This window comes from Salmo salar, chromosome ssa28 (assembly GCF_905237065.1).
Source record: "Salmo salar chromosome ssa28, Ssal_v3.1, whole genome shotgun sequence".
NCBI classification, from domain to species: domain Eukaryota; kingdom Metazoa; phylum Chordata; class Actinopteri; order Salmoniformes; family Salmonidae; genus Salmo; species Salmo salar.
Genome location: NC_059469.1, coordinates 7,076,184 through 7,096,833, shown reverse-complemented (window position 1 = coordinate 7,096,833; position 20,650 = coordinate 7,076,184). Strand labels below are relative to the sequence as shown.

The 20,650-nt window shown below is 43.5% G+C and overlaps 1 protein-coding gene and 1 long non-coding RNA gene across 3 annotated transcripts in view; one reads left to right on the top strand and one right to left on the bottom strand.

The window, feature by feature from the left end:
• Nucleotides 1-20,650, bottom strand: part of LOC106589389 (uncharacterized) — a 28,175-nt gene that overhangs the window by 2,459 nt on the left and 5,066 nt on the right. The window contains exons 2-5 of one of the 2 annotated variants that reach the window (XR_006762541.1): nucleotides 9,395-9,497; nucleotides 9,126-9,192; nucleotides 4,623-4,798; nucleotides 486-661 (exon numbers count right to left, since the gene is read on the bottom strand). Coding sequence is in view for 1 of the 2 variants with exons in the window: in XM_045710087.1 (XP_045566043.1) it covers nucleotides 486-661; nucleotides 4,623-4,798 (352 nt within the window). In the remaining variant the exon portion in view is untranslated. The remainder of the gene's footprint in view (nucleotides 1-485; nucleotides 662-4,622; nucleotides 4,799-9,125; nucleotides 9,193-9,394; nucleotides 9,498-20,650) is intronic. The other variant, XM_045710087.1, reaches the window with a different exon arrangement.
• LOC123731433 (uncharacterized) lies at nucleotides 14,341-20,415 on the top strand. Its single transcript, XR_006762542.1, has 3 exons — nucleotides 14,341-14,968; nucleotides 18,656-18,777; nucleotides 18,990-20,415. It is a non-coding gene; the product is annotated as an uncharacterized lncRNA (long non-coding RNA).

The window sequence follows — 20,650 nt, the reverse complement described above, 5'->3', positions numbered from 1 at the left end:
AGTCACAGTATCTGGTCCAAGAAGAACATAGAGATTCAGGGAAACATCACAGTAAACAGGACATTGGAGCTACTTGAAAAAGGAACACCATGTCCAGGCAGTCTCCGTACACTACACTCATGTGGTATACAGAAGCAGAAAACCGTAATATATTTAAGTTTAGTACGGCGTGATCATGATAGACACAGCATGTCACTCATCAATGTTCTTTACACAGACGATGAGTTTTACTGAACCGAGTCTAACCCTCTGACCTTCTTTCCATGTATCTTGACAGGACTGTGAAGTAGCAACAGTTATTATCTCTTAAAGTATCTATGAAGAAAAAAAATAACTCTTCCTCTTCTCTCAATGAGTGAATGAAATAAAACTCCTGGTATTATCTCTCCTCACTCGATGAAGTAATACAGTAAAACCCCTGGTATTTTCTCTCCTCACTCGATGAAGTAATACAGTAAAACTCCTGTCTGAGTAACCCCTCTCACCTGTGAGTATCTCCACTTCTGGCACTTGATACTGTCGGGCTGTGGCAAGCCAGGCAGCAGCTTGTTCAGCTTCACCAGGATGATAGGCTCCACCTGCTCCTTGGCCTCCTCCAGGTGTTTGACACCAAATGGAACACTGGTGTGGACCACCATGGAGGGACCGTACTCTGGGGATTCTGCACAGGCAAGCACATACAGCACAGTTCAGAACCATACCACCATAGACGGACTGCACTCTGCAGACTTTGCACATCACAGGGACACACAGGAATACGGCACAGCTAAGAACACAGTTCAGTTCACAATTCAGTTCAGTTCACAATTCAGAATTCTGGTTTGTGAATAGAATTTTTGATTCAATTTGTTTTTTTAAGACATTTATGTTTTGGCCATACTGACCTTCATCAGAATCGACTTCTAAGTCAGTGAAAGCGCAATTGTACAGTTGAACAGTAAACACTATGAAATATATACTACCGTTCAAAAGTCTGGGGTCACTTAGAAATGTCCTTGTTGTTGAAAGAAAAGCATATTTTTTGTCCATTAAAATAAGATCAAATTGATCAGAAATACAGTGTAGACATTGTTAATGTTGTAAATTACTATTGTAGCTGGAATATCTACATAGGAGTACAGAGGCCCAATATCAGCAACCATCACTCCTGTGTTCCAATGGCACGTTGTGTTAGCTAATCAAGTTTATCATTTTAAAAGGCTAATTGATCATTAGAAAACCCTTTTGCAATTATGTTAGCACAGCTTAAAACTGTCGTGCTGATTAAAGAAGCAATAAAACTGTCCTTCTTTAGACTAGTTGAGTATCTGGAGCATCAGTATTTGTGGGTTCGATTACAGGCTCAAAATAGCCCGAAACAAAGACTTTCTTCTGAAACTTTTTTTCTACTCTTCTGAGAAATGAAGGATATTCCATGCGAGAAATTGCCAAGAAATTGAAGATCTGGTACAACGCTGTGTACTACTCCCTTCACAGAACAGCAAAAACTGGGAATAACCAGAATAGAAAGAGGAGTGGGAGGCCCCGGTGCACAACTGAGCAAGAGGACAAGTACCTTAGAGTGTCTAGTTTGAGAAGCAGACGCCTCAAGTCCTCTGGAGCTCTGTCAGAGTGACCATCGGGTTCTTGGTCAATTCCCTGACCAAGGCCCTTGCTCAGTTTGGCCGGGCGACCGGCCAGCTCTAGAAAGAGTCTTGGTGGTTCCAAACTTCTTCCATTTAGAAATGATGGAGGCCACTGTGTTTTTGGGGACCTTTCAATGCTGCAGAATTTTTTTGGTACCCTTCCCCAGATCTGTGCCTTGACATAATCCTGTCCCGGAGCTCTACGGACAATTCCTTTGACCTCATGGCTTGTTTTTTTCTCTGACATGCCCTGCCAACTGTGGGACCTTAGATAGACAGGTGTGTGCCCTTCCAAATCATGTCCAATCAATTGAATTTACCACAGGTGGCCTCCAATCAAATTGTATAAACATCTCATGGATGATCAATGGAAACAGGATGCAACTGAGCTCAATTTCGAGTCTCATAGCAAAGGGTCTGAATACTTATTTCTGTTTTGAATTTTTTTATACATATGCAAAAATATCATTATGGGGTATTGTGTGTAGATTGATGAGGATTATATTTAATACATTTTAGAATAAGGCTGTAACGTAACAAAATGTGGAAAAAGTCAAGGGGTCTGAATACTTTCCGAATGCACTGTTTGTTGAGTGTTTGGTAACTGTACACACAACAGAAAGGCTTGGAGCCCTGTCTGCTGAGGATCCGGTTGTGTGGCGGTGACATCATGCGGGGAGTGGACACAGTGAGATCCTGTTTCTAATGACAGACAGACAGACAGACAGACAGACAGACAGACAGACAGACAGACAGACAGACAGACAGACAGACAGACAGACAGACAGACAGACAGACAGACAGACAGACAGACAGACAGACAGACAGACAGACAGACAGACAGACAGACAGACAGACAGACAGACAGACAGACAGACAGACAGCTCTGAACCATACAGGATGTTTTGCATTGATTTATCGAGGCTGTACGTCATGAAGTTATCTCTCTAATGACATCGTCTTAAAACCATATTTAAACTGATTGTGGAGAATAATGGTTTACTGCCGCCAATAAACATGTCCCGCAATTGACCTGCTGGAGCGGGAAACAGAGTTACTACGAGGTCAATCATTTCCTCCAGCTTGGCTCGTTTTTTTTTTAAAGCGGCAGACGGGACAACGTTGCGTGAGGGAGTGCACACACATCAAACACAGCCGGTTGTTTTGTTCAGAGCCTAGCTGGAGATGCTGAATTCCCTTGTAGGGAACTAGGGAGGGTCACAGTGTGGACAGTGTAGGGACAGGGAGACTCCAGTTTGGTGACAGTGACTATAGCACACAGACAGGCTACAGCACCCATTCGCTGGGGTCTGTCCAACGTCTGTCCAGTGGGCCATTCTGGTTTGGCTCATTGGTTAGAGAGCCACCCTAACCAGTTTTTGACATCATAGTCCCCGGCCATAGGGCCTGACAGAGAGAGAAAATGAGAGAGGGAGAGAAAGAAAGAGGAGGAAGACAAAGATGAGAGAAGTATGAGGAAAGAGTTGAAGATAAAGAGATAAGACAGATGGAGGTGGGGAAACAGTGTGTATGTTGGTAGCAAGGTAGGCAAGTAGGCGAGAGGCTGGCACAAACTCGGCTTCTGAAGGAGAAGTAAGAAAAAAAACACACAGGTTACTAGGTTCACTAGGTAGACAGGCACAACTCAGAGCAAGTTGGCACCAAATGATGTGTTGTGCAATTTGCACGAGTTGTTAACTCACTTGCATATTTCATTCCAATCGGAGTACAGATGAAACTCTGAACATGAAGCTGTTTACTCTTAAATCTTCCTCAGGGGGCCGTCCTGTCTTGGTGACGCAGGAGGGCCATTGTCCTGTCCTGTGTGCTCTGTGACCTGACACCTGTTCCCCTGGTCACAACAAGCTCCCTGTTTTAGACCACTAGAGAGTTGGGGAGACGCTCCACAGCTATTCTTACAGCACCTCTCCTGCTCTCTGCATTCCCAGGCTTTCAAAGGGCCAGTCAGAAATCATCTGTGCTTGCACCCTGCTTACTTGAGCTACAAGCAAAATACATTACACAAAGGAACAATAAGATTAAAGCGTAGCGGGGGAGGGCGAGAGGAGGAGCGCGAGAGGAGGAGCGCAGTAGCATAACCGGGGCAGAGGAGCCTTGTAGAATGAAACATTTACCAGCTCCTCTAATTAGGATGTTGCCTTCTGAACACTGGAGTGGATGAGAGGTGACAGGTGCGTGAACACTTTCAAAAGAGTATCTATCGCTCTCAGTTTTTCCTCGCACTCTTTCTCACACATACACAAGTGACGTGCAAACATGCGCTTGTGCGCACGCACACACACACACACACATCGTTTTTCACTGAAGCACACACGCACATATTTGTCTCTCTGTGAAACACACACACACACACACCCCTCCAGGTCTGATATAAGATGATGTTGCTCCTTCTCATAGAAGCCGAGAGGCAGTGGTTTTCTAGCAGAGCTGATAATGAAGGCTGGTGTGTGTAGAAGCCTGATCTTAGGGTGTTGTGCTCTCCTGCTCAGTATCTGCTGCATCTCCCTTCTGTGTTCAAATCAGCAATGAAGTCTGACTACCAAATGGACAAGCCTAGCCCAGCACTCACAGAGCCAATCAAACACTAAGGTCTACGGAGGCTCTCAACAGCACGGCAGCGCCGTCAAATAAGTGAATGATGTGAGGTTGAATGAAAACGTCAGAACTTAAACACTGGGATTTTTTGTTGTTGTTGACATTTACATTTGTACACCAAATGCAGCTTGACAAAGTCAAGAAAGAATCCAGTGGACTGGAGGTATAAGCTAGCGAGGAAAGTTAAAGGCCTGCTGAACAGTGGCACTCAATCAGGGAGCAATTCGGATGCATGCCTTCCAGAGAGGGCGAGGGGGGGGGGGGGTGCAGAAAAGGAAACAGAAAAAGAGAGTGGAAAATAAAGAGACAGAGAAAAAGAGAGTGGAAAATAAAGAGACAGACAGACAAACGCACACAGAGAAAGAGAATGGCGGCACTGACCTAAATTGCGCTTTTGATCGTCGATGGCAATGAAGCGAATGCAGGGATTATTGGAGACGTACTTGGCGGCCCAGGGGACATCGATGTGAGCCTGGGCCTTTGTAGAAGAGGCCCAGCGCATAGCGCTGACGAGTAGCTTACCGCCCCAAGCTGCTGCCGCTGACTCTCCTCTAGCACTGTCGCATAGGGAAACAGAGGGACAATGTCAGGGAGTTTAAGCCTGTTACCAGGTCGGCATCAGTTAGCCGAGCCTGGATACACAGAACCTACAGTATGCTTACAATGGATACCACTATGAGGTGATGGGACTGCGCCCCGAAGTCTAGGAATCTGTCATGCTTTCAGGTACCAGTGTCAGGCTTCACTCATTCATCCCCACTGAGCCCTCAACGATGAGACATTAAATGACATGGATTGCATTTTCTTGAAGGATTGGATCCAAGCAGGCTTACGGCAGTAACATTAATGCATTACTGAAAAAAGGGACATATCATTCATGTCAAAACTGGAGTATCATATCAAATGATGTTTGTGTGCTCACAGTATAATTAACGAGCAAGCATTCAGTCTACTGAGGCAAGATAGCTACTGCCTACCAGACCACATGCATTCACCCTGAAAGCTTGGGCGCAACTAAATAACTAAACTAATGTCCATATTGCATACGGTAGAAGAGATGTTCTCTCCTTAGTTTATTTATAAGGGTTTTGGAGTTGTTTTTTCAAAGCAACGCTGTCCTTGTTTCCAGTCTGAAACATCTGTTGTTTATTGGCCTCTGAAGCGCTAGCTTGGCCGTGCTTTAGTTATTTAGGGCCCCAGAGTATGGAGCATACACAGGTCAGAGGTCAACGCTGTGGATTCTAATACATATTTCTACTAGAACACGTTGAACAGAAAAATAACTATTTTAATCTAGGCCAACAGTGAGTCCTAAGAGAAGCAGCAAGTAAGCTAACCTGGCGGTCGTCTCTGGACGGCCCTAAAAAATACATGACTGAGGCGGATTCTTGGAGCGCAGAGCTGAAATGTGGGTAGATAAACTTTAGTTAAACTTAACCTATGCATGCAGGACAAATGGACTGGTTGTGCGACAGCCATTTCTGAATCTGAACAACAACTCACAGCAGGGTCAGTAGAATATATTTGGAAATAATTGCAAACAAAATAACCATAAAGTAAAACAGGGGCAGAGAGGCAAAGAGATAAAAATGTGTGAGGCTTACGAACACAGAAATAGTCCCTGAGCACAAGCCATCTTAACATGTTGCACAGTACAAACAACTATAAGCACCACAGCTGTATGCCTAACGTCCCAGTGACCAAAGCTATTAAAACAACAGAATTAAAAGTGACCCCACCTATATTCCCGGTGCTGTAGTTATACTAACAAGCAAATGTTCATCTAATTAGCTGCACAACGGGCTGACGACGGGGGAATATGACAGCGCCAGTCACAAGGTCACATGACTTTCCCAGGGTATTGGGCCTTTTATAATTTTCTGTGTCATCCTGGAACATCTGGCCCAGATTAGGCCCATGTAAATGTGGACCTCGGTATGGCCGGACAATCTGCTGCGGCATCGCACAAATACATGGGCGCACACACATGCACGGGTGCACACACACGCTCGCGCGGACGGACAAACACAGACAGACAGACACACACACACAGGGCCTGTCTGACGCATCCACAAAGAGGCTTTCTGTTTCTCATGAAAACGGAGCAAGCCCATTGTTGATGCCGTTTAAAGATCTCAGACATGGGCAGGGGGGAAGCTTATCTCGTCTCAGAGTACCATTTTAAAACAGAGTACAGTCCCGCACCAACTGTGGATTTAGTACTCTTACTAAATGCATTCAACGTAAACACAGTCGGTCAGAACCTCGGCGAACATCTGGTAATGGAAAAGATTCTAATGATCTGAATAGAGACAAATCTTTTAGAAGACTTTGTTCAATTTAACGGTCAGCACTGGGGTCCACCCACCATACTTTACCTAGACCTCATTCATGGAGCTGTTCAAGGTATAGCCCTAGTAGATGTGAGGAGAATGTTTACTCAGGATCAAAACTAGCCTGAGTAATGTGGCTTGTCCCAATGCGTTGTTAATGGAATCCTCACAGTCCTCCCGCCTCAAATGAAGGCATGCTCCATTTCATCTCCTCTGCATGTTTCTACTAATTGTGTCCTGATGAAGGCTTATTGAAGGCTCATTCATCAGTTCAGTGCCTTCTCTGCTCATTCTCTGCTCTCTTCAGTGGTTTGCACTCCAGTGTTTTGTTGTGGGTGGGTGAGAGAGATGCCTTGCGTTTTTCCAGATTACTGTCCAATGTGGCAATCTGGGGGAGTTATTGGATCCGGTGCCCAATTCTAGCACAGATGTTTAACAGGTGGTGGATAGTGTTGCATTAAATGTTTTGGTATGAATAAACATGGAACAGGTGTGTGTGTGTGTGTGTGTGTGTGTGTGTGTGTGTGTGTGTGTGTGTGTGTGTGTGTGTGTGTGTGTGTGTGTGTGTGTGTGTGAAATACAGTACCTTGTGTTCAGGTCTCTAAATATACATTGCATTACTGTACATTATATTGCATAAAGATCTATTAGTTAAAGTCGTTAAGACATTAGGAACCATTCAATTCTATTAGGGCTGACCCCATTTAGTCGACTGGTCAATAAATGGAAAAAATCATGGTGTACAAGACTGTCTGATTCGTGTCTGTCTGAGTGGACTGATCTATCATGGAGGGAATGGGAATAGCACAGTCCATCAGTCTAAGACATTTGCTATTAAAATTGTATATGGTTATATTATGGCACCTTTTCCTAGACCATGTTTCTGTGTATATAATAGAAAAGTGAATCGCATTTTGGTGTTGAGAAGAATGCGGCGGAGGCAGAAGCGGAGAGAAAAAAGCCCTTGCCTTAATTAATTGTCTAAGAAAAGTGAGAAGAGAGGAAAGCCCAACTTAATTAGGTCTATAATCAATAGCAGGGGTGCCACTTTGGTTGTAGAAGTGGGGGGGACATAACCTGATGGGAGGTCTGGGGTTCCTCTCCTTGAATTTTTGGGCCATCTAAAGCTCATTTCCTGCATTTTTACACAATCCAATATGCAGTCTCTATTTAGAACAAAAAGTAAGCAAAAATACCCACAGTCATCTATGTAAGAGATCATTATTAAACATGTTTAAGTGATTAATAAGACTGAACTAGATCAAAGGTAATTCAATAATAAAATATTGTGTTGCTCCTTTAACCAATAAACTAACAAATGAGCAACTCTTGAAAAAATACAAATAAATAAAATGCAGCCTGACCGACCAGCAGCCCGAGACGCCTGCACGCCCGACCCCCACCAGTCTAGTCAATAACTCAACTCGCACCCAACACAATTTCCTTCCCCGTTCACACCTTTCACCTTTTTAATTTAAAGGGAAAGGTTTGAAATAAATAAAACACATACACTTCAAATATACATTAACACACAGAAACAGCAAATCCTCCATATAATTATTCTCATACTACTAATAGTACTGAAGAGCTCTTTTTACTTGCACACAATATATTTGGGTCGCCCCGTCCTGTCCCTAACGGTCCACCACCCTACAGCCCGCCAACCCAACACACCCAACTTAGCTTTAGGATTTTAGTGAAACATTCATTATTGGTATCAGGTGAGTTAGGCCAAGGCCAGAGAGACAATCCACAGGACGGCAGACCCCCATGGCCAGGACTGAGCAGCCAAGCAGCTAGGGATTGCCTAGATAGGTATCTCCCCCTGGCGTGGGCATGTTTTCAATACAGACTCCTTTAGTCCTACTGTATTTCATACAAGTCATCCAGACCTTATGATATTTGCCCAGTATAGCCTTCATTGTGTAATAAATCAAATCTAGTGATACATAACTTGACATTGTGGGAGGAAAACCAACTTTCAATTAATGGCAATGCATTTCTCAGCCACTATAAATTCTTGGTTACACCGTTTCTTCAGAAAACAGTCTCCAGTTTCAACATTTCTAAGCAAACAAAAACAGGGAGAAGGGAGAATCTGTAGACATGCTGAGATAAAAAGAAGATACTCTTTGCCAGAAATCAGCTAGCCTTCACAAGACCAAAACATATGCAAATATGTCCCCTTTTGTGTTTTACACCTCCAGCAGAGGAATGACATTTCTGAGTGCATGTAATCCAGTTTCACTGGCATACAGTACATTCTATGGATGGTCTTACACTGCAGTAGTTTATGTCTGAGATGATAGGAACATGACTGGGCATTCAAACTTATCTGTATCCATTCATCATCATCAATAGCTTCTACTGGGTCTTCCTCCCATTTTTGTTTGACATATTTTTTGTCATTGGGGAAAGCCTCTATCAACCCTTGATACAGTTTGGAAGTCAACTTTGGAGGTTTGTCAGACTGCCTTAAAATAGCATCTGGCTTGTCCAGTGTTTTCTGAACAGAGAGAATAAAGTGCTGTATCTGCAAAAATTCCCTCACCTCTGTCACAGATTGGTCTTCCCTGGTTGCCTGACCCTGCTGAGACCCCTGTCACCATCTGATCCTCCTAAAATGAGGCATGACAAAGAATTACCTTGGTGTACATTTATACATTATACTATCCAAGAACAGAATAAATGGTTCAATAATTGAAATGACTATTATTCTCAGATCCCAGACTGTAGCTTTAAGCTTCAGCTGCTGTCATGTAACTACTGTAGGTCTACCCATCAATTCAAGATGGAACTTTGTATAATTCACTGATATACCTGCAGGTCCCTGACTGAGATCATTGTGGCGCGGTCTGCATTTTTCAAGCTAAGGGACGGGAGGGGGCGGTCAGGAGCAAAAGCTAGCCAAGTTCATTAACTTCTGAAACAAGACAAAATAAAGGCTGCAAAACATTTCCATAGAAACAACATCTGTTAGATAGTAATAATAGCCACCTCATATCGCTATCTGACAGATAACTAGAGGCTAGAGGTGACATGGTTGTGGTAGTTACTAGTTAGTGTAGCTTATATATTCACCTCAGTTGAGAGGGGATGAAACATTAGCTAACATTACTGTACATGTCAGTTACAATACTAGCTCAGCACTGTGAATAAACACTAGTTTAGTTTTCTGTTAAGTTACACAGCAGTTACCTTGCCAGCTATATTCAGTCAACTAAAGAGTAGCCAGTTTCTGCTCTGCTTGCTTTTACAACTCGGTGAAAGAGCGCAACACACATTTCTTTACATTTACATTTTAGTCATTTTGCAGACATTCTTATCCAGAACGACCTGCAGTAGTGAATGCATACATTTCATACATTTTTTTTTCTTCTCCGTACTGGTCCCCCGTGGGAAAACACACACTGAACTATGCTCAACTCTCCCGTGCTGGTTCAGCCAGCCTGCCAGAAGCTTTGTCTTCACACAGCCTGTCAGCCTGCTCTGTGGTGTCCGTGCGGTCCTAAATCCAGCCGGCTGAACACTCCAAGCAGGCTACCCGAGCGCTCGGAGTCCAATGGTCCTAAAGCACAACGTGTCGCATTATGTATCACATTGTAATGATAAAACTGGGGGGGACAAAAATGCCATTTTTGAATTTGGGGGGACAAGGCCCCCCCCCACCCCAGTGAATGTTGCGCCCCTGATCAATAGCCTAACTATTAAATGTGCCTGGCTTTATAAAATCAGCCATATATATCTGCAAACATAAGACAGATCCTGCTTCTGTTGCCTGTTTGAGTGATGGTTTAATAGCCTACTAATTCCGTGAGCACCAAGTCTCAGGCAACCACAACATGTTGGATAAACAATTTCACAAATTCAGCCGTTTTAAATCTTTTCTATGCTGTAATAAAGGCTTTACACTTTTTTTTCCGTTAGACCAGCTTCTCTGGTATTATTTATAATAATAACAACAACCCTCCTTTTTCCTTGAGCTCCTTCTTATTGTTATTATTATGATGATCATTATAATAATAAGTAATGTCATTATCATAAGTAGGCTTAGTATAGCAGCCTTGTATAACCACCATCGAGCTGTAGGCCTAAGAGCGCATCCTGTTAAGTCTTAATACTTACTCAAGCCTATATTCCAATACTTACATAGGCTACTGTATCAATCAATCATTTATTTGTTCATGTCATCACACAGCATAAAAGTCATTCGTGACTTGAAATGCAATCAAGCATTTTAGTTTTAAAATAAAATAACAAAGCGACCATTGACTAATTGGCGTAAACAATAAATAGGCCTAAAGCGTTCCATTTTGGAAATTGCATTCATGAATGAATGCGACTGTTTTTAGTCTTTGCTGTAATAAAGGATTTACAAAAAACAGACTCTCTGGTACGCTTATAATGTATTTAGTGTTGTTTACATTGTTCCAAACAGTCGGAAAATACATAGTAAAAAAAGTATATTGTAATCTAACAACACCTGTTTGGCACATATAATATGCATGTAGCACTTGCTCCTTACCTTCTTTTTCTTGATTTCCAGTATTTTCCACAACTAGTCAAATTTATTACACACATCTGACTTCCCCTTTACCTCCTGAGCAACCAGTAAACAATCCACCATTTCAAGTTTATTTGTCACGTTCTCTGCATCCATTTTGCTGTCACGTGTTACGGTGTTCAGAGTTTGATATAATACATTTATTGATGTGATTATGATATGTTATAGGTCAGGCCCTATTGTCTCATGTGTAGAGAGCAAGGGTTGAGGGAATAGGGATAGCCTCAGACAACAACATTGATGTATACGCTGATTCGTTGAGCAAGTTTATTAGGAAGTGCATCGGTGATGTTGTACCCTTGGTGACGATGAAAACCTTTCCCAACCAGAAACCGTGGATTGATGGCAGCATTCGCGCAAAACTGAAAGCGCGAACCACTGCTTTCAATCATGGCAAGGCGACCGGAAACATGACCGAATACAGTGCAGCTATTCCCTCTGCAAGGCAATCAAACAAGCAAAGCGTCAGTATAGAGACAAAGTAGAGTCGCAATTCAACGGCTCAGACACGAGACGTAGGGTCTACAGTCAATCACGGATTACAAAAGAAAACCAGCCCCGTCGTGGACACCGACGTCTTGCTCCCAGATAAATTAAACAACTTCTTTGCTCGCTTTGAGGACAATACAGTACCACTGACACGGCCCGCTACCAAAACCTGCGGGCTCTCCTTCACCGCGGCCAACGTGAGTAAAACATTTAAACTTGTTAACCCTCGCAAGGCTGCCGGCCCAGATGGCAACCCTAGCCGCATCCTCAGAGCATGCGCAGACCAGCTGGCTGGTGTGTTTACGGACATATTCAATCAATCCCTATCCCAGTCTGCTGTTCCCACATGCTTCAAGAGGGCCACCATTGCTCCTGTTCCCAAGAAAGCTAAGATAACTGAGCTAAATGACTATCGCCCCGTAGCACTCACTTCCGTCATCATGAAGTGCTTTGAGAGACAAGTCAAGGATCATATCACCTCCAACCTACCTGACACCCTAGACCCACTCCAATTTGCTTACTGCCCCAATAGGTCCACAGACGACGGAATTGCAATCACACTGCCCTAACCCATCTGGTCAAGAGGAATACCTATGTAAGAATGCTGTTCATCGATTACAGCTCAGCATTTAACACCATAGTACCCTCCAAACTCGTCATTAAGCTTGGGGCCCTGGGTCTCAACCCCGCCCCATGCAACTAGGTCCTGGACTTCCTGATGGGCCGCCCCCAGGTGGTGAGGGTAGGAAACAACATCTCCACCCCGCTGATCCTCACCACTGGGGCCCCACAAGGGTGCATTCTCAGCCCTCTCCTGTACTCACTGTTCACCCATGACTGCGTGGCCATGCACGCCTCCAACTCAATCATCAAGTTTTCAGATGACACTACAGTGGTAGGCTTGATTACCAACAACGACAAGACGGCCTACAGGGAGGAGGTGAGGGCCCTTGGAGTGTGGTGTCAGGAAAATAACCTCACACTCAACGTCAACAAAACAAAGGAGATGATCGTGGACTTCAGGAAACAGCAGAGGGAGAACCCCCCCATCCACATCGACGGGACAGTAGTGGAGAAGGTGGAAAGTTTTACGTTCCTCGGCGTACACATCACGAACAAACTGAAATGGTCCACCGACACAGACAGCGTGGTGAAGAAGGCGCAACAGCGCCTCTTCAACCTCAGGAGGCTGAAGAAATTTGGCTTGTCACCGAAAACACTCAAACTTTTACAGATGCACAATCGAGAGCATCCTGTCGGGCTGTATCACGGCCTGGTACGGCAACTGCTCCATCCACAACCGTAAGGCTCTCCAGAGGGTAGTGAGGTCTGCACAACACATCACCGGGGACAAACTACCTGCCCTCCAGGAAACCTACCCCACCTGATGTCACAGGAAGGCCAAAAAGATCATCAAGGACAACAACCACCCGAGCCACTGCCTGTTCACCTCGCTATCATCCAGAAGGTGAGGTCAGTACAGGTGCATCAAAGCTGGGACCGAGAGACTGAAAAACAGCTTCTATCTCAAGGCCATCAGACTGTTAAACAGCCATCACTAACATTGAGTGGCTGCTGCTAACATACTGACTCAATCTCTAGCCACTTTAATAATAAAAAATTGGATGTAATAAATAAATATATCACTAGTCACTTTAAACAATGCCACTTTATATAATGTTTACATACCCTACATTACTCATGTACTCTATACCATCTACTGCATCTTGCCTATGCCGCACGGCCATCACTCATCCATATATTTATATGTGCATATACTTATTCATTCCTTTACACTTGTGTGTATAAGGAAGTTGTTGTGAAATTGTTAGATTACTTGTTGGATATTACTGCACGGTCGGAACTAGAAGCACAAGCATTTCGCTACACTCGCATTAACATCTGCTAACCATGTGTATGTGACCAATAAAATTTGATTTTAATGTTTTCCCTAAACAAATGAGGGATTTTGGTAACGTAACTTTTCAGTCAGAAATGGCTGTAATTACGTTGCAGCTTCAGCAACACGGACAGTGTGATACACACTGTTGATGTTCTGTGTTGGTCGCTGCAGCAGGGAAGGAAGCGAGATAAATGGGTGCTAGTCACACAGTCACTCGCTGTTTATTTTAAACACAGCGCAGCAAGTCTGAGCCCTGGCCCAGCACTATGAAATCAATTGCGGTTGGCCTCCCTCTAGTCATTTGTGTGTCTTAATTATTTCATCAAACAGTTCATTTAAAGCTCAGTGCATATACTTGTTTTGATTCAAATGTGTCTATATATGGAAAAAATACAAATGTAAAAATGTTGACCAAGCGATTGCTCAACAGAACAGATGACTCTTGGTCGACCAAGATTTTTTTTGGTCGGGGACAGCCCTACTTTTTATGTCTGTTGGTTTACTGACTATGACACTCAATATTCATTCTGCACAAAAAGGAGAAGACAGATACATCTGAAAAAGTCTCTTCTGCAAAAGTGGGGCCTCTTTGGACCTCTCCAACCACCTTCATTCACCAAGAGACAGTACTGCAAAACACACACGTTATCCTCTCACACTTGTCACCACAGAGGCCTCCGGAGTGGGGGTGCCTGCTTTCTGTCTGTCCATACATTATACATTTCCTCGGCATTCCCTCTGCAGAGACTTGGCCAGCTGTGCTTTACGTGCTGAGAGGAGTGGCTCTCTCCAACCCTGGTGGTTTTGAACAAATGCTTTACGGCTCCTATAAAACACATTCGGCGCGTACAGTTCACCACTAAAAAAAGTCCATATGAGCAGAGGCCTTTTCTATACAATCACCTGGATGTGTTGCAGGGATCTACGAAGGTCTTCCGTATGTGTGTGTGCGAACACGTGTATGTGTGTGATTGTGTGTGTGAGCATGGGTGTGCCTGCATGAGTGTGTGAGAAATGAACATAAAGAGAGAACAAATGTGTGTATGTGCACGCACCCACATGTGTGTGTGTGTGTGTGTATGTGTCAGCGTACTTGGAGTTCAGTGCAGATGAGAAGGTTAACATTTTCCAGCGGGGTGGTGGTGCAGTGGGGCTGCCGCTGTGTTTTGTGTGTGTGTGTGTGTACCGGTGGCCTCCCTGGTCTTTGATGTGGGAGTGGGCACGCTTGCACTGCACATAAGCACACAGCCAAGACAACGCAGGAGTGGCTTCGGGAGAAGTCTCTGAATGTCCTTGAGTGAACCAGCCAGACCCCGGACTTGAACCCGATCGAACATCTCTGGAGATACCGCAAAATAGACGTTCAGCAATGCTCCCCATCCAACCTGACAGAGCTTGAGAGGATCTGCAGAGAATGGGAGAAACTCCGTAAATACAGGTGTGCCAAGCTTGTAGCATCATACCCATGAAGACTCGAGGCTGTAATCGCTGACAAAGGTTCTTCAAGAAAGTACTGAGTAAAGGGTCTGAATACTTATGTAAATGTGATATTTCCATTTTTTATTTTTAATACATTTGCAAACATAAAAATATATATATATATTTTTTTTCATTATGGGGTATTGTGTGTAGATTGATGAGGGAAGAAAACAATTGAATCCATTTTAGAATAAGGCTGTAACATAACAAAATGTTTAAAAAGTCAAAGGGGTCTGAATACTTTCCGAATGCACTGTAAATGCCTATAAAAACGGTTGGGACGGTGGGCATAAAAATGCCTCTAACTGATGGGATACACAAGCTACATTACTTGCCCAACGACAACAGTTTTATCAAAATGGACTGGTTGATTGAAGTACGGAAATACGTGTTCCAACAACGAGCTGCAGTTTTGGAATAATTGCATCCCGTCTATTTTCCGCTTAGGCTACTTTGCGAACTGATAGTGCCATTTAGAATTGGTTAGCCTAGGCTATAACCGCCTAAACATAGACAGGTTCCACACTGAAAATATGCAAAAAACATTTGTTTGATAAAGAAAAAGATCATATTTTCATCAGAATCACCAAACCTAGGCCTACTCACCAGACAGATGTCGTGGCTGTAATTTATCACCATGCAGTGTTCAACTTGGAATTGATTAAACCATTAAGAAAATACAAATAACTGGCAAAATAAACAAAATCGAACATCTGTAGGCTGATATTGAAAATAACACATATTTTGGTTTGTAACCCTGAAAATGGTTTATTTCAATGCACCAAACTGAGCCCCTTTTCAAATGATCTCTCTTTGACAATAACTGTTCCAGACGCGTGAGATGTGCACTTTGCACTGCCAACTTTTTTTTCATTTGGAAAAACATTGTTATATTTTATTCTGTTATATTGCATCATGTTTTTGCTATAAAAGAGATGCGTCTTGACTGTATAATAAAACAAGGCTATGCCTTTGCACAGCCATAGGCTTTTACAAGCAAGCGCCACTGCTGAGGTTACTGCCTTTTTGAAGATTGTGTTCCACGATATAATATAACCAGTTGATATTATAGATTCAATAAATGAATCTTAAAGGCAATCGTTTTTTATTGATTGAATATATATATGAGGCAATTTAGCAATTAGGATTTGTTATCTGTAATGGATATGATAAATTAGGCATTGTTGTGCAGGTTCGCATATTTTTTTCCCATTTCTGGCCCTGCCCTTCTAAAAATGTATAATTTTTCCATTACATGTACTTGAAAAAAATCATGGGAGTAGTCGAACAGTCAAAAAATGTCAAATGCCCATCCCTAGTATAGAAGTTCATACCCTGTCAATATCCATACTAAAATGAATGCACAGCACATATAGTACAGTAGCAAAGGTCAAATGAACAATTCATTTTAAAATGCCCCTCGGGTAGGCTTTACAATGTCTATACATCCGAATTGGGACTGTCTATGGTTTACACCCCATACTTTAAGAAGGATTTATTCCAACAGTCAATTACAATGGCCCTTTATATGTGGACCCGCAGGCTTACTGTCTGATGTGCTAGAATTAAACTGCCTATCAATGCCTTAATTAAATGCCATAATTCAAATATTTATGACTATACCACAGCAAGAAGAAAAGAGAAGAGCTTTGTATAGTGAAGTGAAAGGTGGATATGGAAGTCACAGTATCTATTGTCATCACCACAGTAAGGGAGGGAGGAGTACTGTAAAGCATAAATGAAAAAAAAAATGTTTATACTCTAAAATGTGCTCAATGTTAAGGTCATGGTCCATGGCAAACAAATAGCTATCTACCTGTTCTGGGGGTGGTGGTGGTGGGGAAGCCTTCAACACCATTCAAATACACACTATTTTACCTCATTTCAAGATTCACAATGAGGTGCTCTGAAAACACACAACAGTTGCACTGAGGAGGAAATACATTGCCCTTTAAGACATGAATGTATGGTGAAGTGAGACATGTATAGTGCAATGAATGCACATCACAACATTTTCCCTTGTTGAATGACGTAATGTTAAGGAAACAATGCGTCCTTGGGAGAATCTCAATTGCATTTCCTTGATTCCTTGCATCTTCTCTCTTCTGCCTCCTTCTCAAAACCCATTGGATGAGAAGGTCAGAGGAGAGAGGACGTGAGGAATCAAGGAAATGCAATTGAGATTCTCCTCGTGTTCAAATAAAATGGCTGCTCCTCTCCTAGCCCCTCTACTCTCCTGTGTCCACCTGTCCTCTAGTCTGATAGGATACATGCTCCCCTGCACGTCGCCATCCCCGGAGGCAAGCGCTTCGCCCCTTCACACCGCAATGTCTTTTCACTTAATTGCATTTTTGTCAAACCTTGTAAAGGATCTGTGCGGGCGGCGGAGTGGCAGCCATGTGGAGTCGCGCATCACTTGGAAGGCCCGGTTACACATCATAAACGGCAATGCCTCTTCCCCATCTGGCAGGGGCAAGGCTGTAAAAGAGAATGTTATTGTGAAACTCGCTCGACGGCTCACAGCCGATCAATGGGGTGTAAAAGGGAGGGGGAGAGCGAGAGAGAGAGTGAAGGGAGAAACATTCAGGCCAGGCAAGGGCGTTTTCACATAAAATCCCAAAGTTCAGAGTTGGGTATTAAACATTCGGCCCATCACTCCCCTACTTGTGTGGCATGTCCTTAAGGCAACACCAGGAAGACCGACTGTGATGCCCAATACCCTTGCAGACTGTCCACTGTGTGAGTTCGAAGCACAGACCCAAGTGAATCGGTCCAGCCTCTCCTTATACTTCCAGCATCTCACTGCTCTGCTATAGTCCTGTCCCACAATTCACTAATATGCAGACTGTTAGTAGAACTCCGGCAGGTACTCTAGTGGTTAGAGCATTAGGCCAGTAATCGATAGGTTGCTGGCTTGAATCCCTGAGCTGACAGGGTAAAAATCTGTCGTTCTGCCCCTGAACAAGGCAGTTAACCCACTGTTCCCTGGTAGGCCGTCATTGTAAATAAGAATTTGTTCTTAACTGACTTGTCTAGTTAAATAAAGGTTAAAAAATTATTATAATAAAATATACTCTGTGCCAGAAGGGAGGAGGGCCCAGGATATATATGGCATGTTTACTCACCATGTCAGGGTGCTAGACTGCCATTGCTACATAAAGACTGTGCTGGGTTGGATGAGATTTATAGGCCCTGCAGCCTGGGCCAAGGAACTAGGAAGAACCACAGGCCTGCAGTGCTGCTGCTGGACTCCAAATGAGTGGGGAGTGTGAGCAGGGAGTGTGTACTGGCAGGCACTGTTAATCACTGCAGCTCTAGTGGGGGGGGTCAGGAGTCTTGTTCGCTAAATGTAGGACTACTGTGACACTCAAGGTGCATGTTTCCCTCCTAAAACTACAGGTTTAGGATCAGATTACTTTCCTAAATAATCCTATCTTTAACAATTAGGGGAATGAAATAATATCTGAACCTGGACTGGGGCAATATGGGACTGCAGTGAGCTACCTTAATGGTGCTCTAAGAGGATCCCATCTTTGACCATTAGTAAGGAGGAGAACATCACATCCATTGCATGGGGCGGCAGGTAGCCTAAGTGTCACAGAGGCTCTCCGCGCTGACTCTCACACCTCTGTTTTCATCCTCCTAGATCTATCCGCTGCCTTTGACACTGTGAACCATCGGATCCTCCTCTTCACCGTCACAGTGCTGGGCATCTCAGGCTTTGCACAATGTTGGATTGCATCCTACCGGACAGGCCGCTAGTACCAGGTGATGTGGAGAGGATCTGTGTCTGCACCACGTGCTCTCACCACTGCCTTCGCAGGTCCCTAATAACATTCAAATACAAATGGTGTCCCCCAGGGCTCGATTCTAGGCCCTCTTAGTCACTCGGCTCCGTCAAATCCTCACATGATCTCTCCTATTATTGCTATGCGGATGACACTCAACTACTTTTCTCCTTCCCCCCTTCTGACACCCAGGTAGCGACACAAATCTCTGCATGCCTCGCAGATATCTCAGCTTGGATGTCTGCCCACCACCTCAAGCTCAACCTCGACAAGACGGAGCTCCTCTTCCTCCCATGGAAGGCCTGCCTGCACTAAGACCTCTCTCTCCATCACGGTTGACAACTCCACAGTGTCCACTTCCCAGAATGCAAAGAGCTTTGGTGTGACCCTGGACAACAAACACTCTGTGGTTCTCTGCAAACATCAAAGCAGTGACTCGCTCCTGCAGGGTCATGCACCACAACATCCATAGAGCACGACCCTACCTCACACAGGAAGCTGCACAGGTCCTAATCCAGGCACGCCATCTCCCGCCCGGACTACAAGTTCTCCCATGTCACGCGCTGCTCTGTACACTCCACTGGCATCCAGTCGAAACTTTAAAGTTCTTGAAATTTTCCGAATTGACTGTCATTTCTCTCTGCTTATTTGAGCTGTTCTTGCCATAATATGGACTTGGTCTTTTACCAAATAGGGCTATCTTCTGTATACCACCCCTACCTTGTCACAACACAACTGATTGGCTCAAATGCATTAAGAAGGAAAGAAATTCCACAAATTAACTTTTAACAAGGCACACCTATTAATTGAAATGCATTCCAGGTGACTACCTCATGAAGCTGGTTGAGAGAATGCCAAGAGTGTGGAAAGCTGTCATCAAGGCAAAGGGTGACTACTTTGAAGAATTTCAAATCTAAAATATATTTTTTGGGTTACTACATGATTCCATGTGTTATTTCATAGTTTTGATGTATTCACCATTATTCTACAATGTAGAAAATAGTAAAAAAAAATGTTTAGAAAACTGGAATGAGTAGGTGTCCCCTAATTGTAAAAATATACTTAATTACAAAAAGTAAAAGTAGAAATCATTTCATATTCCATATATTAAGCAAACCAAATGGCACTGTTTTCTTGTTATTTAAATGTATGGATAACCAGGTGCACACCACAACACTCAGACATAATTTACAAACAAAGCATTTGTGTTTAGTGAGTCCGTCAGATCAGAGGCAGTAGGGATGTTATCTTGATTAGTGCATGAATAGGATCATTTTCCTGCCATGCTAAGCATTCGAAATGTATCAAGTACTTTTGGGTGTCAGGGAAAATGTATGAAGTAAAAAGTACATTATTATCTTTAGGAATGTACTGGAGTAAAAGTAAAAGTTGTCAAAAATATAAATAGTAAAGTAAAAGTACAGATACCCCAAAAAACTACTTAAGTAGTGCTTGAAAGTATTTTTTACTGAAGTACTTTACACCACTGCCGTTCTGCTACCCCTGGTTTCTTGGCCCTCCCACCCCTACGGGAGGTCAGCCCAGCCCAGCCAAAGCTCTTTTTCTATCCTTGCACCTCAAATGGTGGAACCAGCTTCCCCTGAAGCTAGGACAGCAGAGTCCCTGCCCATCTTCCGAAAACATCTGAAACCTACCTCTTAAAAGAGAATCTTAAATCATCTTAAATAATCCCCCCCGAACAATTATTAAAATAACACCCTTGCTTTTCCTGACCTAACACTTGCACTTGATAATCTGAGAAGATCCTTGTATGTCCCTCTCACTGTAATAAGGATGGTTTGTCCACCAACACCAACTCTATAATAAAAGAGAGTCAACCAGCAAGACAAAAT